This window comes from Notothenia rossii (assembly GCF_949606895.1).
Source record: "Notothenia rossii genome assembly, chromosome: 4".
NCBI lineage: Eukaryota > Metazoa > Chordata > Actinopteri > Perciformes > Nototheniidae > Notothenia > Notothenia rossii.
Window position 1 is genome coordinate 91083773 of NC_136902.1, and position 14320 is coordinate 91098092.

At 39.5% G+C, this 14320-nt stretch overlaps 1 protein-coding gene across 8 annotated transcripts in view; it reads right to left on the reverse strand.

Moving 5' to 3' along the window:
• LOC307036159 (eukaryotic translation initiation factor 4 gamma 1-like) overlaps positions 1 to 12335 on the reverse strand; it is a 71712-nt gene extending 59377 nt beyond the window's left edge. For 7 of the 8 annotated variants that reach the window (XM_079676232.1, XM_079676231.1, XM_079676230.1 and 4 more), the window contains exons 1-3: positions 12248 to 12335; positions 2847 to 2899; positions 2250 to 2371 (exon numbers count right to left, since the gene is read on the reverse strand). In XM_079676232.1, coding sequence (XP_079532358.1) covers positions 2250 to 2324 — 75 coding nt within the window. In that variant the 5' untranslated portion in view covers positions 2325 to 2371; positions 2847 to 2899; positions 12248 to 12335. Of the gene's footprint in view, positions 1 to 2249; positions 2372 to 2846; positions 2900 to 12247 lie in introns of those variants that run through there. The other variant, XM_079676226.1, reaches the window with a different exon arrangement.
• Between the last annotated feature and the right edge of the window lie 1985 nt (positions 12336 to 14320).

A 14320-nucleotide genomic window follows, 5' to 3' on the forward strand; every position in this document is an offset into this window, starting at 1 on the left:
CACAGAGAGAGAGAGAGAGAGAGACTGAACATTTAGCAGAAAACTCAGTTCAATTATGTTTTAAGAATCTAAGTGAGTGTGGCAGTAAAGATGCTGCAAGCTACGTTGGCATCGATCCACTTGTTCCTTAGGTATCGTTAGAAAGTGGTGCAGGAAGGAGTCCTTCAAACCGGAGGTGAGTCAGCATTCTGAACTTCTGCCTCCCTTGTCTTAAAGTGAATGTATATTGAATGTGAATTGTTGAAGCTTTTACATGGTTGCTAACAAGTGGCTACATGACACAACTAAACATCACAAGGCTGGACATTAGCCGCCGTTAGCTTAGCACTGGTAACATTGTAGTCATGCAACTGTGGCGTAGAGCAGGGGTTCCCGCACCTACACCAGTCATATTATTTCATCCAGTAGCCGAGTTCAACTTTCACCAGAAAACAGATGAAAAGGTTTTTTATGACGTTCAGAGGGATTCAGCAGCTCAGCCTCTCGTGCGTATGAGAAAGTTACCGGTGCGCCAAGTAGGAAGAGGAGCGCGCAGGAGACAACCGTTTCATTGCAGACTGTTATGTTTACGTGGGGAAATGGCAGTGCATGCATTATTTGAGATATATTTCAAACTCTGACTTAATTTGAAGGACATGTCGGTCAGGTGTGGAGAGCCATTTGTTTAAGCACCGGATTGGCAAACCACTCTGCCTTGATCTATGAATTTATGTCCGGGACTCTGGCGGTATCAGCTGTTTTATAGAAGGAAACACACCCACCCACCCACTTTTCTTTTTATATATCTGCCGGTCCTTGGCACAATAAAGGTTGGGAACCCCTGGTGTAGAGTGTTACAGCTCAACAGCAGCTTTGTAATTGTTGCATTTACACTTCAAAATGCATGTTCATTTGAGAGTGTTGTGTATTATATGTTCATTTGGAAAATTAGCTTATTTTTCTCAATAATTAAAAATCCAAGTGACTTTGGAAAATTGAGGGAAAACGGTCACACTGAGACAAAGTACACGACTCAGAGACGGAAACAACACAATGTTGTCCGTGACTGCAAAAGACGGACTCCTTCCTAAAAAGATGGACTGCAGTTATGTTGTAGTTGACTGTCTGAAAGCTAGAATCTGGACAGGTGTATTTTGAAAATGAAAAAGCAAAAAGCCTTCTGTTGAGGACCTAAGAGTTTTATGTTGAAATTGAAATAAAGTTAATAATACTATTGGACTTTCCCTTAAGGTAAAGACATTTTTCAGGGTCTGCCAACAGATACAAGTCATAGAATAGAATAGTGAAATTAGTTCTCTGCTTTTAACCCATCCTAGAACCAGGAGTCTAGTACCAGGAGTCTAGTACCAGGAGCAGTGGGCAGCTATTGTACAGCGCCGGGGAGCAATGAGAGTGAGGGGGGGAAGGGGCATGCCCGGTGCTTTGCTCAAGGGCACCACGGCAGGGAAGGAGGTGAACTGGGACCTCTCCAAGTGGCAGTCCACACTACATATTTAGGTCTGGTTGGGGACTTGAACCGGCGACCCTACGGCTCACAGTGCAAGCCCCTACTGACGGACCTTCCAGCGCAGACTAAAAACTCATCTCTTTCGTCTCCACTTTGAGCGATAGTCGATAGAATGACTAACAAAGCACTTATATACTAATAAAGGACTGGTTTATCTAAAGCCAGTTGAGTAGCTCTTGAAACCTGATGAACTTATATGATTCTGTTTGCTTCAAGTTCGTATCTTCTTGGTCGAATGCACTTACTGTAAGTTGCTTTGGATAAAAGCCTCAGCTAAATGCAATGTAAAAAATATTGTGACATCCTGCAAACTCCCGCAGGCAAACTAATTCCTTATTTCTCTTCTCTATTTAAACATGAGCTAAATCAAGCCCCTACTGACTGAGCCACTGCCGGACATTAGCATTAATAATACTAATGGACTTTCCCTTAAGGTAAAGAAAGCTATTGTCAGGGTCTGCCAACAGATACAAGTGATCCCCTTGCTCTGGAACAATAGGCAAAAAATGGACAGTAATTATTATTAACACGCATTTACTTATTTCTGACACTCTCATTAATCACTCAAATGTACGAGTGTGCTGCAGGACTTTCCCAAAGAACAGCTGCAGCTTTGCTCCGCCTCAGAGAGCAGGCTGTTGTTTTATCTGCTTCTCATTACGTGCACACCGAGCGCCACGTGGGGTCGAGCAACAAGTCCCAGAAGAGTCAGAACAGGAAGTGAGGTAACGGGGTTCCTTACCTGTGATAGGCCAGGGGAGGGGGCAGGGTGGGGGATGGAGGGGGGTCCTGTTATAGGCTGTGGTGCTTTATTCATTTCATGGAGTTCTGCATGGGGAGGCAGATGTGGACCTGTGTACAAATCTGGGGAGAGAAAAGACGGAGAAATTTATATTTATTCATGAAAATAAGGCATTTTTACAAACGTATGATTTTACCGTGAAGTCCCGATCACTCCCTATTGTTCGTACATTTTACTGTTTTTATTTGATCTTTCGGACAGACAAACTTAAGATGTAGAATTACTACGTATTGAAAAAACACTGTAATTGTTTGCAGCCAAAAATATATTACAAAAAATAAAAATAAGGCATTGTTTATTTCACATTCATTACTGTAGGAGTGAGGATAATGTCCAATGAACGATCAAATGAAATTAAGAAGAAATAAATACAAATATATAGATATTTGTTTAAGTTTAGGTAAAATGTCAAGTTAAACAGAAAATATAAAAAGCACAATACATAATATATACTAATATATATATATATAGAAGGTTAATGGTATTAATACAAATGCAATGTGTAGGAAATGATAGAGACCTCACTTGCATACTTACATTTATGAATCTTTTCAGGTCCTGAGTGCAGTTACACTGAGGAACGTTTTTTCCTATAGAGACGAGCAGAGGGAGAAACTGTATTAACAGCGAGTGAACACTTATTGATGAGTTCATATGGAGCCAAACAGACAACGTGTTACGTTTCATGAGCTTTCAACTGACACACAAAATGACACCCAGGGTTTGGTCTCAACAGGTTCCACTCAAACCAAAATGCAGATTTTCCCGTAAAATATTAAACTGAGGACAGAAACAATATTTCAGTTCGTCAGAAACTGTAATTGCTCCAGAAATATGAGTATCCAACAGAGCTTTGTTTTTACGGAGCTCCGACGCCACAGTATCACCTCATATTAGAGTTTTCCGACACGTGTAACTCCCTTCATAACTCTACTTTATTCTCCTTCTATACAACCTCTAAACAGAGCAAAAATAAGGCTGCATCTACACGGAGACGAGAACTAACCGAAGTCGATCTTTAAAAAGTGTTCCGTCCACACGGAATCGGCTAAAGAAACGTGTCCGTCCACACGAGACCGCTCGACCCGCTGTAGTACATATGCCGGGCCTGTAAGTGGCGCTGTACTTCCACCACAAAATACACCCAAAGCAGCGAAGACCTCCCGAGCATGGTTGCCTTCTGTTTATGCCCCGCGGTGGATTTAGCAACATGTAGTTCTCCGTGTCCACTTGTAGCTGATGGTTTTGGTAGAGGAGCTGTAGATGTTGCACTAAGGTGGGGAGAGGCGGGGCTATGGTGTCATCGTTATAAGGAAATGATCGTATAGGACGTACACACAGAGCCGTTTGCCCCCCCAGAGCGTTCCGTCCGCAGATCTATCCACCTTGGGAGGCGTTATCGTTTGAGGGGTCCGTTTCCACGGGTCCGTCACGGCCTCATGTGAACGAACCGTCCGTACGATAGAGAACTGTAGCAGATACAACCCGTTTCGTGTCCGTGTGGACGGGGCCTAGATTCCCATCCATCAGACGGCTAAAATAAAATGCCTTTGCTCTGAAAGATCCAACTTAAAATATTAAAGGGCATGATATATATTATTAATCAATGTGCACATTTTACTTGAATTTACTTTGTTTATATAAATATTTGTCTTCAATTTTTTCGAAAATTTTACTTTTTATGTTTAGAAAAATAATTGTATTCATGTTGGTTTTTTGCACCCGTCACAAAAACCAGTTTCCTCTGGAATAAATAAAGACTTCTGACTCAAGATGGTTCTTAATTATTGGATTACCGGGCAAACATTAGTTGAGGTTGTGATAAATATGTTCAGAGAGGTAAATGTCTCTGTTAGACATTCTTCCTAACATTGGGGGGTTTATTTTTAGTCGTGGTCCGATAGTATGTGAACTAAGTAAGAGACTGTGTCACAGTAAAGGAAGTCTGTCAGACGGCTCAAAGCTTCTCTGTTTTCTTTAACTACACACATGGTAGAGAGTCGCATTGAGTTTATCCAGTGGACCAGAAATAAGTCCTGCAAAAGCTGGTAATGAGTCATCATGTTAGCACTTCCTGTTTCCTCGTCTGTATGTACAAGGTTTTTGTGAATGAGATTTTGGTTTGAATCATGAAACAATAACTGTGGTTAATAATAGACGTGTATATATATACATAAAGTATGTCAGTAAACACCCCACTGGTTAATGTCCAAGGCTTATATTTGTCATAAAACCAACAACTAAACTTCATCATCCTGAACGTTAGCCACCTTTAGCTTAGCGGTGGTGAGGTGAAGTAATGTGACCGTGCTGTAGTTCCTTTATAGCCCAACATTAGCCGCCTTTAGCTTAGCGGTGGTGACGTGAAGTCATGTGACCGTGCTGTAGTTCCTTTATAGCCCAACATTAGCCGCCTTTAGCTTAGCGGTGGTGACGTGAAGTCATGTGACCGTGCTGTAGTTCCTTTATAACCCAACATTAGCCGCCTTTAGCTTAGCGGTGGTGACGTGAAGTCATGTGACCGTGCTGTAGTTCCTTTATAGCCCAACATTAGCCACCTTTAGCTTAGCGGTGGTGACGTGAAGTCATGTGACCGTGCTGTAGTTCCTTTATAGCCCAACATTAGCCTCCTTTAGCTTAGTGGTGGTGACGTGAAGTCATGTGACCGTGCTGTAGTTCCTTTATAGCCCAACATTAGCCTCCTTTAGCTTAGCGGTGGTGACGTGAAGTCATGTGACCGTGCTGTAGTTCCTTTATAGCCCAACATTAGCCTCCTTTAGCTTAGCGGTGGTGACGTGAAGTCATGTGACCGTGCTGTAGTTCCTTTATAGCCCAACATTAGCCTCCTTTAGCTTAGCGGTGGTGACGTGAAGTCATGTGACCGTGCTGTAGTTCCTTTATAGCCCAACATTAGCCGCCTTTAGCTTAGCGGTGGTGACGTGAAGTCATGTGACCGTGCTGTAGTTCCTTTATAACCCAACATTAGCTTTAGCTTAGCGGTGGTGACGTGAAGTCATGTGACCGTGCTGTAGTTCCTTTATAGCCCAACATTAGCCACCTTTAGCTTAGCGGTGGTGACGTGAAGTCATGTGACCGTGCTGTAGTTCCTTTATAACCCAACATTAGCCGCCTTTAGCTTAGCGGTGGTGACGTGAAGTCATGTGACCGTGCTGTAGTTCCTTTATAGCCCAACATTAGCCACCTTTAGCTTAGCGGTGGTGACGTGAAGTCATGTGACCGTGCTGTAGTTCCTTTATAGCCCAACATTAGCCTCCTTTAGCTTAGCGGTGGTGACGTGAAGTCATGTGACCGTGCTGTAGTTCCTTTATAGCCCAACATTAGCCTCCTTTAGCTTAGCGGTGGTGACGTGAAGTCATGTGACCGTGCTGTAGTTCCTTTATAGCCCAACATTAGCCGCCTTTAGCTTAGCGGTGGTGACGTGAAGTCATGTGACCGTGCTGTAGTTCCTTTATAACCCAACATTAGCCTCCTTTAGCTTAGCGGTGGTGACGTGAAGTCATGTGACCGTGCTGTAGTTCCTTTATAGCCCAACATTAGCCTCCTTTAGCTTAGTGGTGGTGACGTGAAGTCATGTGACCGTGCTGTAGTTCCTTTATAGCCCAACATTAGCCTCCTTTAGCTTAGCGGTGGTGACGTGAAGTCATGTGACCGTGCTGTAGTTCCTTCATAGCTTAACATTAGCTATTACTTCAAGTATCATCCTAAAGTCGTGTTAATATGTGGAGATTATCCTGCTGAACAATACGCGTAGGTATCATTTTTGTCAAGTGAAAAAGGGAGATGCTACCTTTCAAGTCGGCCTACAAATAAACATCAATCTATTATAACTGAGTATAATTGTGTTTATTGCGTGTGCCGATATACGATCCATCCACTGACAACAATACCACTGCGACGTATTACATTAATTTAAGAAACAAACCCTACATGGTGCAGGTTTTTACAGAAAGGGAGGAAACTCAGGTTTTACCTCATAATTCCACATCAAATATCGGTCTGAGCACACACACACACACACACACACACACACACACACACACACACACACACACACACACACACACACACACACACACACACACACACACACACACACACACACACACACACACACACACACACACACACACACACACACACACACACACACACACACACACACACACACACACACACACACACACACACACACACACACACACACACACACACACACAGTAAAAAGCCTGAGTCATGCTGAGTCTGTGTGTTCATTGAAGAGGAAATCACACAGCATAAATGGTTGTTATTCCCGTTCACAGGTTGATTTTTAACAGAAAATGTTTCGTCATTGATCAAGTTAACAATAACAGAAAAGTCTGAAAGCCGCCTGACAGTCCTTTTTAAATGAGGATCTACTTTACGTCTCAGGATTTAAAAAAGCAACAGAGTGGTTATGCATTTAACCAATAACAAGGATTTTATTCCCTAAAAACTGATCTTCGTCATATTGAAAGCTACCATATTCATATCTCACTCAAACAGGATTAATAAAGTAATTTACAAGAAAGAAATACATGCCTCTATGGCTAATATGTGACCCTGTTGAACCAATCAATGTCACCGCAAGGAGATGTCTGCAGATTATCTCTGAACAAACAACTCAATATCAGTTTTGCACGGATGTTTTGGTGTTGTTTTTACAAAATCTTTACAAAATAAGCTTTCAGATGAATAATCCCCAGTGATGTGGACATAGCGGCTAAGAACATGACACCACTTTGTTATGCAGCCTTCAAAGACATGTATTACAATATACAAAATGCAAGACAACATGTGATATGTCTCATATCACAATACCGATATTATATTGATCAGCTCTAACTTTTTGTCCCATGTTGTTGTTAGTTTACTGAAAGCTAACCTAGTACTCGACTAAATGCCAAATGAGCAACGTTTGAGAGGACTTTTTTGTATGCATTCAAGTGGACTTAATCATACGCGAGAACACCGAATGAGACATGCAACTAGGGCTGTGCAATTAATCGTATTTTAATCGCAATTACGATTTTGGCCTGCCACAATTTACGAAAGAAACAATCGAAAAAAACCATTATTCAGCTTTGCTAGGTTGTGACATATTTGATCCAATTCATTTTGGTCTAATTGATTTGTATTTATCATATTTATATATGTTTAGTAGCTTGTTGAAGTGCGCTCCAAAATATTTGTTGATCTTGTTTATTGGTATTTATTATTTTGATATTATTTATTTAAATGTAAATATAAATGTATCATTTATTTAATTTATTTTTGTATTGGTTTTTCCGTTGAATTATACGTTCAGGGTAATCAACAGTTAAAAAGATACTGTTCAAATTATTATTTGTATTTGTTTTAAAGTTCAATAAATTGATGTTTTCAAAGTCAATGAATAATTGTATTTAATAATCGTGATATCAATTATTGACCAAAATAATCGTGATTATGATTTTTGCCATAATCGCACAGCCCTACATGAAACACAATAGATTTTGTATTTTTGGCCCTTGTTGTGATTGGAATCCCGCAGTGTCGCCCTTAAGTTAAGATTGAGTTTGTGTTTTAGGAGTGTTTTGGTTTTGCTACACCCCATCACACACAGTTTCATTATTTGAGCTGGTTTGACACGCAGCACTGTGGAGAGATTCACTGCTGGAGAAACATGTTCCTACAGATGTTGCATCATCCTCTGCATGTCCCCCCTTGACCTGCTCAGGAAGCCCGCGGGAGAACATGTCCTTAAGTTTGCTAAAACTATCAGTTTCTATGTTTTAATATTGTTTATTCTGTCCACAAAACATCTGTCCGTCCTCTTCGCTTAATCTCCTTGAGGTTAATTCCATATATCGTCCATTACTTGGGGTTTTTCGGTGGGTTTTCCCCCTATGCACTGCTGCAGAAGGTTTTGTTTACGGCACGCTTTGTAAAGCCCCCTAAAGGCAAATTTGGGATATGAGGCGATAAACAATAGACGGATAAATAAAAAGAAGCTGAAGTCCCCGTTGTTAAATAAATGCTTAATTGGAATTTCCTTTTGTATTACAAGCTTTGCTGAAAACTATGACAACTTTACTTCCCGCTGAAGTCAGTCTAAAGGTACACGTGTAACTGGTTTCATGAGTTAATGGCGAGCAGATGATGTCAGGATACTTTGTAAATGACATCATCTTTATAAATAGACAACTACGGTTAAGTACGAGGATTACTAATTATGTACTTACAACTAACAAAGTATAATTTAGTAGGACTGTTTCTGTACATTTGCAAACTGGTTTCCCAATTAATTAATTGAAAGTGGATCAAATGGATGCTGAAATAACCACGCCCTGAGGCAGGTTTGCAAAATACTGAACGTATGCTATTGTGAAGTCGGTATGAAAGACAACTACTTTTAAAATGCTTTAGGAGTTTTTCTAAAGCATTTCTACTCAGGGGAGAGGCGGGTGGGAGGCGATTCTCAATCAGGCCAGCTGTAGAGAAGACCCTCTCAGCTGGAATATGGGCCTACGATGAGGTTTGAGTCTGCGTGATCTGCGTGTAGGGAGGTTAGCTAGCTAGATCTGATGGATTTGGACATAAACGTGAGTTAAGTATAACCGGACGCGAGAGAGAGAGACCAGCACCTGCAGCTCTGCCCGCTGTGAGGGACCGGTGAACAAAACACACCTTTAGACCTGACACACTTAGCTATGGCACTGTTGTATACATTGAATTATTCCATTTGATAACATGTAATCAACTTAGGCACCCCACCCAAAAAATAAAATAATAATTACAGTAAAAATATTCATAACTCATATTCTCACCTGAATAATTTTGAATAATCGATTAATCGTTCCCATCCCTAACAATTACTAGATATAGCAACTTAAATAAAAATAAAACACTTAAACATAGGTTCAACAGTGTGGCTCTGCTTCGGACAAACATAATGTTTCCATGATCAAATGTCCAATCACCAAGCGTCCGTCACAAGCACACCAGCAAGTCTGACATGTCAACTTGATGAAGCGAAGGGAAATACAAAGGGTTTAAGTGCGGTGACACACGTCGTCAAAGCAGAACAGTCTGGTCTTTGGACATTCGGCCAAACCCACACAAGTCCAGCAGACTGCCTTCGAGTTTCACAACAGGAAGCTCCGTCGTGACCTTATGCGTGACAGCCTGGATCTGAATCATCGTGCATTTGTCCTGCGATTACACTTCTGCTATTAGAGTCATTCATTAACCACAACTAAAACATGCGTGAGATCAATGCATGATATTCCCCTGCGCTGACGAATGGTTAAAAAAAAAAAAAAAGGTGAATGTTTGTAGATGGACAATAACACTGGACAGCAAATATGTACTTATGTTGGGGTAGCAAATATGTACTTATGTTGAGGTAGTATTTCCATCCACTTTACCACTAATTTCATACAAATCAGAGGAAAAACATTGCACATTTTAATCCATTACATATGTTTAAAAATAACTTGATGGATAATAATACAAAATATAGATCAATAAATCACTGATGAAGTATTTTGTATGTTAAGATAAACCACATTTTTCCCTTGTTGAAATACAAAAATAAAAACCTGCCGCTTTACCAACTGCCACATTAAAGTGATGAACACATTAATGCACGAATAATTATAATACAGTATCAATTATTCTGAAATAAGCTGTGCAGGATCATGATACTTTAATTATATAATGATCCCAAAACGGGTGTCCATAAAATGTTTAATAAGCTTCTACTGTTTGTGTATATTTAATCTATTAAATTTGAACACATGTGCAAAGCCTTAGTGGCATGCTGCTGTACTAAAACAAAAGGTAATTTGTGATCAATAAAGTATATCAAATCAAACGTATCCGATGTAAATACTTGTAATTAGACCCGAGTACTTTGTCCACCTCTGGACATCACAGCCTTATGCTAAAGCAAGGCAAACAACACATAATATATATTTGTGGGTAAGGGTATAAACATCTGCCTATGTGGGGCCCAATGAGACTGCATCCATTTTGGCCCCACATTCTCAGATAGGGTCTCATGTCTGCTGCAGAGAGCAGGATGAGAAGTGATGAAACAACACTTTAAAAACACAAGCAATGTCGCCCTCCTAACAAACAAAAGTAATAAAAACAACACTCCACATTAAACTAAACATGCATTTGCAACACGCCAGCGCAGGACACGTATTCCATGACACAGGGGCGTGTCTGCACGTCTACACACACACACAATCTTCGACAGTTATTTGCATGCAATTTGTAATAAACACACGCCTCTTATTATGCTCTGTCATGCCAAAAAGCCGATTACAAATGCGTGTGTGTGTGTCGAAGATGTTCTGCGGTTAGCCACGTTGCTAACTGTGCTAGGCCCAATCTGGGTTTACCACGTGGTTTCTCCTGCTATTGGCGCGATGCACGCCCAGATCGCCGGCTTCATGCCAGCCACGCCTCAACTAAAACCACCCCTGACAACCCCCTGACATGCAATAAAAACAACCCTACTACCCGACTACACACAGGACAATGTAAAGCAGTCGGCGATGAAAAATGAGACGTGATAATCGTGTGAATGAATGGGATAACTATCAAAGCTAAAGGGGGTGGTGGCTGGCTACTACCGGTTATTAGCTCAAAATGCTACTCACAAAAGAGCAACTAGGTATGCTCAAAAAGCTTCATTTAAAATTGGTATAAACACAGAAGGCAATGCTGTCAATGTGACGTGACAATAATGAGTAAGGTTACTGTAAAAGACCACGATGAGTCAGACACCTACGTTTCATGCAGCAAAAATATCTACAGCAACATCACAACCTGCGTGCAGTACATGGTGTCCTGATGGGAATAACCATGATTTGTTAACATGTTTCTAAGTAGCATAGCTTCAATTAAAGCTGCTTACATCAACAGATATAGCATGGCCCTATGTGTCAGTAGCTTCACCTGACCTGTCAATAATCCACCCTCTTATAGCTCCTTAAAATTGACACTTAATATTTGACAACACATGTTTTCTTATTATCTGAGAGGAGTAACTTAACGTGTGTTTGGCTCAGGAGCAGAAATACACTGTGGTATTGATATATTTCCCCCTTTAAGACGTATTGTTTCAGACTGCTAGTACCATCATTACATCGCCATCATAATTAATCAGATGTCCTCCATTAGTCCCACGGCGGGGATATTAACAGTATTAAAGCAAAGGTGGTATAGCAGGTAAACAAAATTAAAAAGGCATGCACTAATAAACAAGAAAAGTAGACATTACCATTAAAATACAAATATGCACATGGCACACAAGGTTTCTAGTTATCAGTATGCATTTGTTTTACAACCACAATATATATACAAGCAGCCAGGCTGTGTTTAAAGTCCAAAAAAAACGAACTCCATCACTTTCGGTTAAAAGAAACTACGACACACGAACTGATTTAACCTACAACTGCCAAGCTAGCTAGTTAGCAAACTGTCGGCTAGCTAGCAGCATAAAGCACCTTAACCGGCAAAAACAACAACACCGTGATGCGACAATCCACCGGTCTTTTATCACACGGAACAAAGCACACACAATACACACGTTTCCTAGACACTTGATAAGAACACACTCTATCGTGTCTGTGTTTCGTAGCATTAGCTCGCTAGCCTGTTAGCTAAAGTGAAGAAAGAACACCCACGTCGTTTTAGCATGTGATGCTATGCTAACAGGCTAATCCCTGAAAACACAGCAGAAAACCAGTGAAGAAAGTCACCCTATCGAGCTGTTTCTCCGGAATAAAAGGTGAAACGTACATGTGACTGACCTCCCAGGGTGTTTGTTTACCAGCGACTTGAATTTTAGCGGGATATTTGAGCGTTTTAATGTAGAATTTGGTTGGGAATCGTCGCTTTACCTTTTCTCTCCTTGAGTCCGCAGAGCCGGACGGACGGAAAATCTCCCCGGAAGCCGGTAGCGGGTACTTCCGGTAGGATCCCGTGACCTGATACCTTTATTTTTTTATTTACAAATAAATAAACAGCGGTGGAAGAAGTACTCAGATCTTGTACTTGAGTAACAGTAGAATTACTCAGATCTTGAGTAAAAGTAGAAGCACTCAGATCTTGTACTTGGGTAAAAGTAGAAGTACTCAGATATTGTACTTGAGTAAAAGTAGAAGTAGCCTACTCAGATCTTGTACTTGAGTAACAGTAGAAGTACTCAGATCTTGAGTAAAAGTAGAAGTACTCAGATCTTCTACTTGAGTAAAGGTAGAAGTACTCAGATCTTGTACTTGAGTAAAGGTAGAAGTACTCAGATCTTGTACTTCAGTAAAAGTAGAAGTACTCAGATCTTGTACTTGAGTAAAGGTAGAAGTACTCAGATCTTGTACTTGAGTAAAGGTAGAAGTACTCAGATCTTGTACTTGAGTAAAAGTAGAAGTACTCAGATCTTGTACTTGAGTAAAAGTAGAAGTACCAGAGTGTAGGAATACTCTGTTACAGTAAAAGTCCTGCATTCAAAATGTTCCTCAAGTAAAAGTAGAAAAGTATTCTCATCAAAATATAGTGAAAGTAGCGACAGTAAAAGTAGTCATTGTGCAGATTGGTCCATTTCAGAATAATATGATATAATTACAACATATCATATATATTATTCTGAAATGGACTTGAAATGAACACTTTCATAATGATCGATCATGAAAGTGTTCTCAAAGCTGGTAAAGGTGCAGCTAGTTTGAATGACTTTGTATACTGCAGAGTAGCTTGTGGATTTACTCCAGGTGGAACTAAAGTCTGATTCAACACTTGATTATATTTCACATCATTCATCCAGATCTGTAAAGTAACTAAAGGTATTAAATACATTTAGTGGAGTAAAAGTACACGATTTACCTCTGAACTGTAGTGGAGTAGAAGTATGAAGTAGCATTACATAGAAAAACTCTAACTCTAAGTAATTAAGTACAAGTGAGGTACCTCTGAAAATATATCTCGTGCTCCCGGTTGACTTTCTTTATATTTTTTACGTATTGACTGTTTTTCAGTTGTTTAATTCTGTCTTGTATTAGTATTTGTATTATTTCACAGTTTTTGTGAAGTGTAATTTGCTGCCAAAAGTACATCTTAATTAAATATCATCTATTGTTGGGAATATATATGAGCTTCCCGTAAAAGCCATGGCCCTTTTGTTTATTTACAACTTATGCATTTCATATTTTAATATATTGACTGTTTTTTGATTGTCTTTTATTCGTTTTTTTTCTTATTAGTTTGTTCAGAACATTTATAAGACATTTTGTTTTTGTTCATGTACATTTTACAACAAAAAACATACTTTAAATCACCCAAAATATATATTTATTGGGCTTACACTTGGAGAAGTATTTTTTTTAATTAAATGGTACCTAAGAAACGTAAATTTCCTTCTTAAAATAGTAGAAATGTTTATTATATATATACTTGTTTAATTCTGTTTTTTTTTTGTAATTTACATGGACTTCCATACTTTTACTGTGAATATCTATAGGCAATATAAAAAGTATTTGTATTGTGTTTAAAATATTTTCAGTCACAAATTGGGAAATGTGTTAATTGCAGCGGCATGATAAACAAAGTATGGAACATAACTAGAAATGAAAAGAGTAGTAAATAAACAATTATGCAATATTAACATCTCAAATTAGAACATAAAACAGCCAATATGTGTAGAATATAATATATGTTCACAATGTACAACAATATTTTGTATTACTGCCGATTTGTATTCCATATTGTATTCATTATTATTCAATTTCAATGTAAATACTGTTATATGTGGGGGGCGTGTGGCGCAGTGGGTTGTGCTTAGGTGTTTGGGTTCGGGCCACAGTATTGAGTATGTAAGTCGCTTTGGATAAAAGAGTCATGTAATGTAATATGTGTAATATTTTTCTAGTTCTCTACCCGTATTTTTAATTCTTGTTTGTATGCACCACGACATCAAGTCA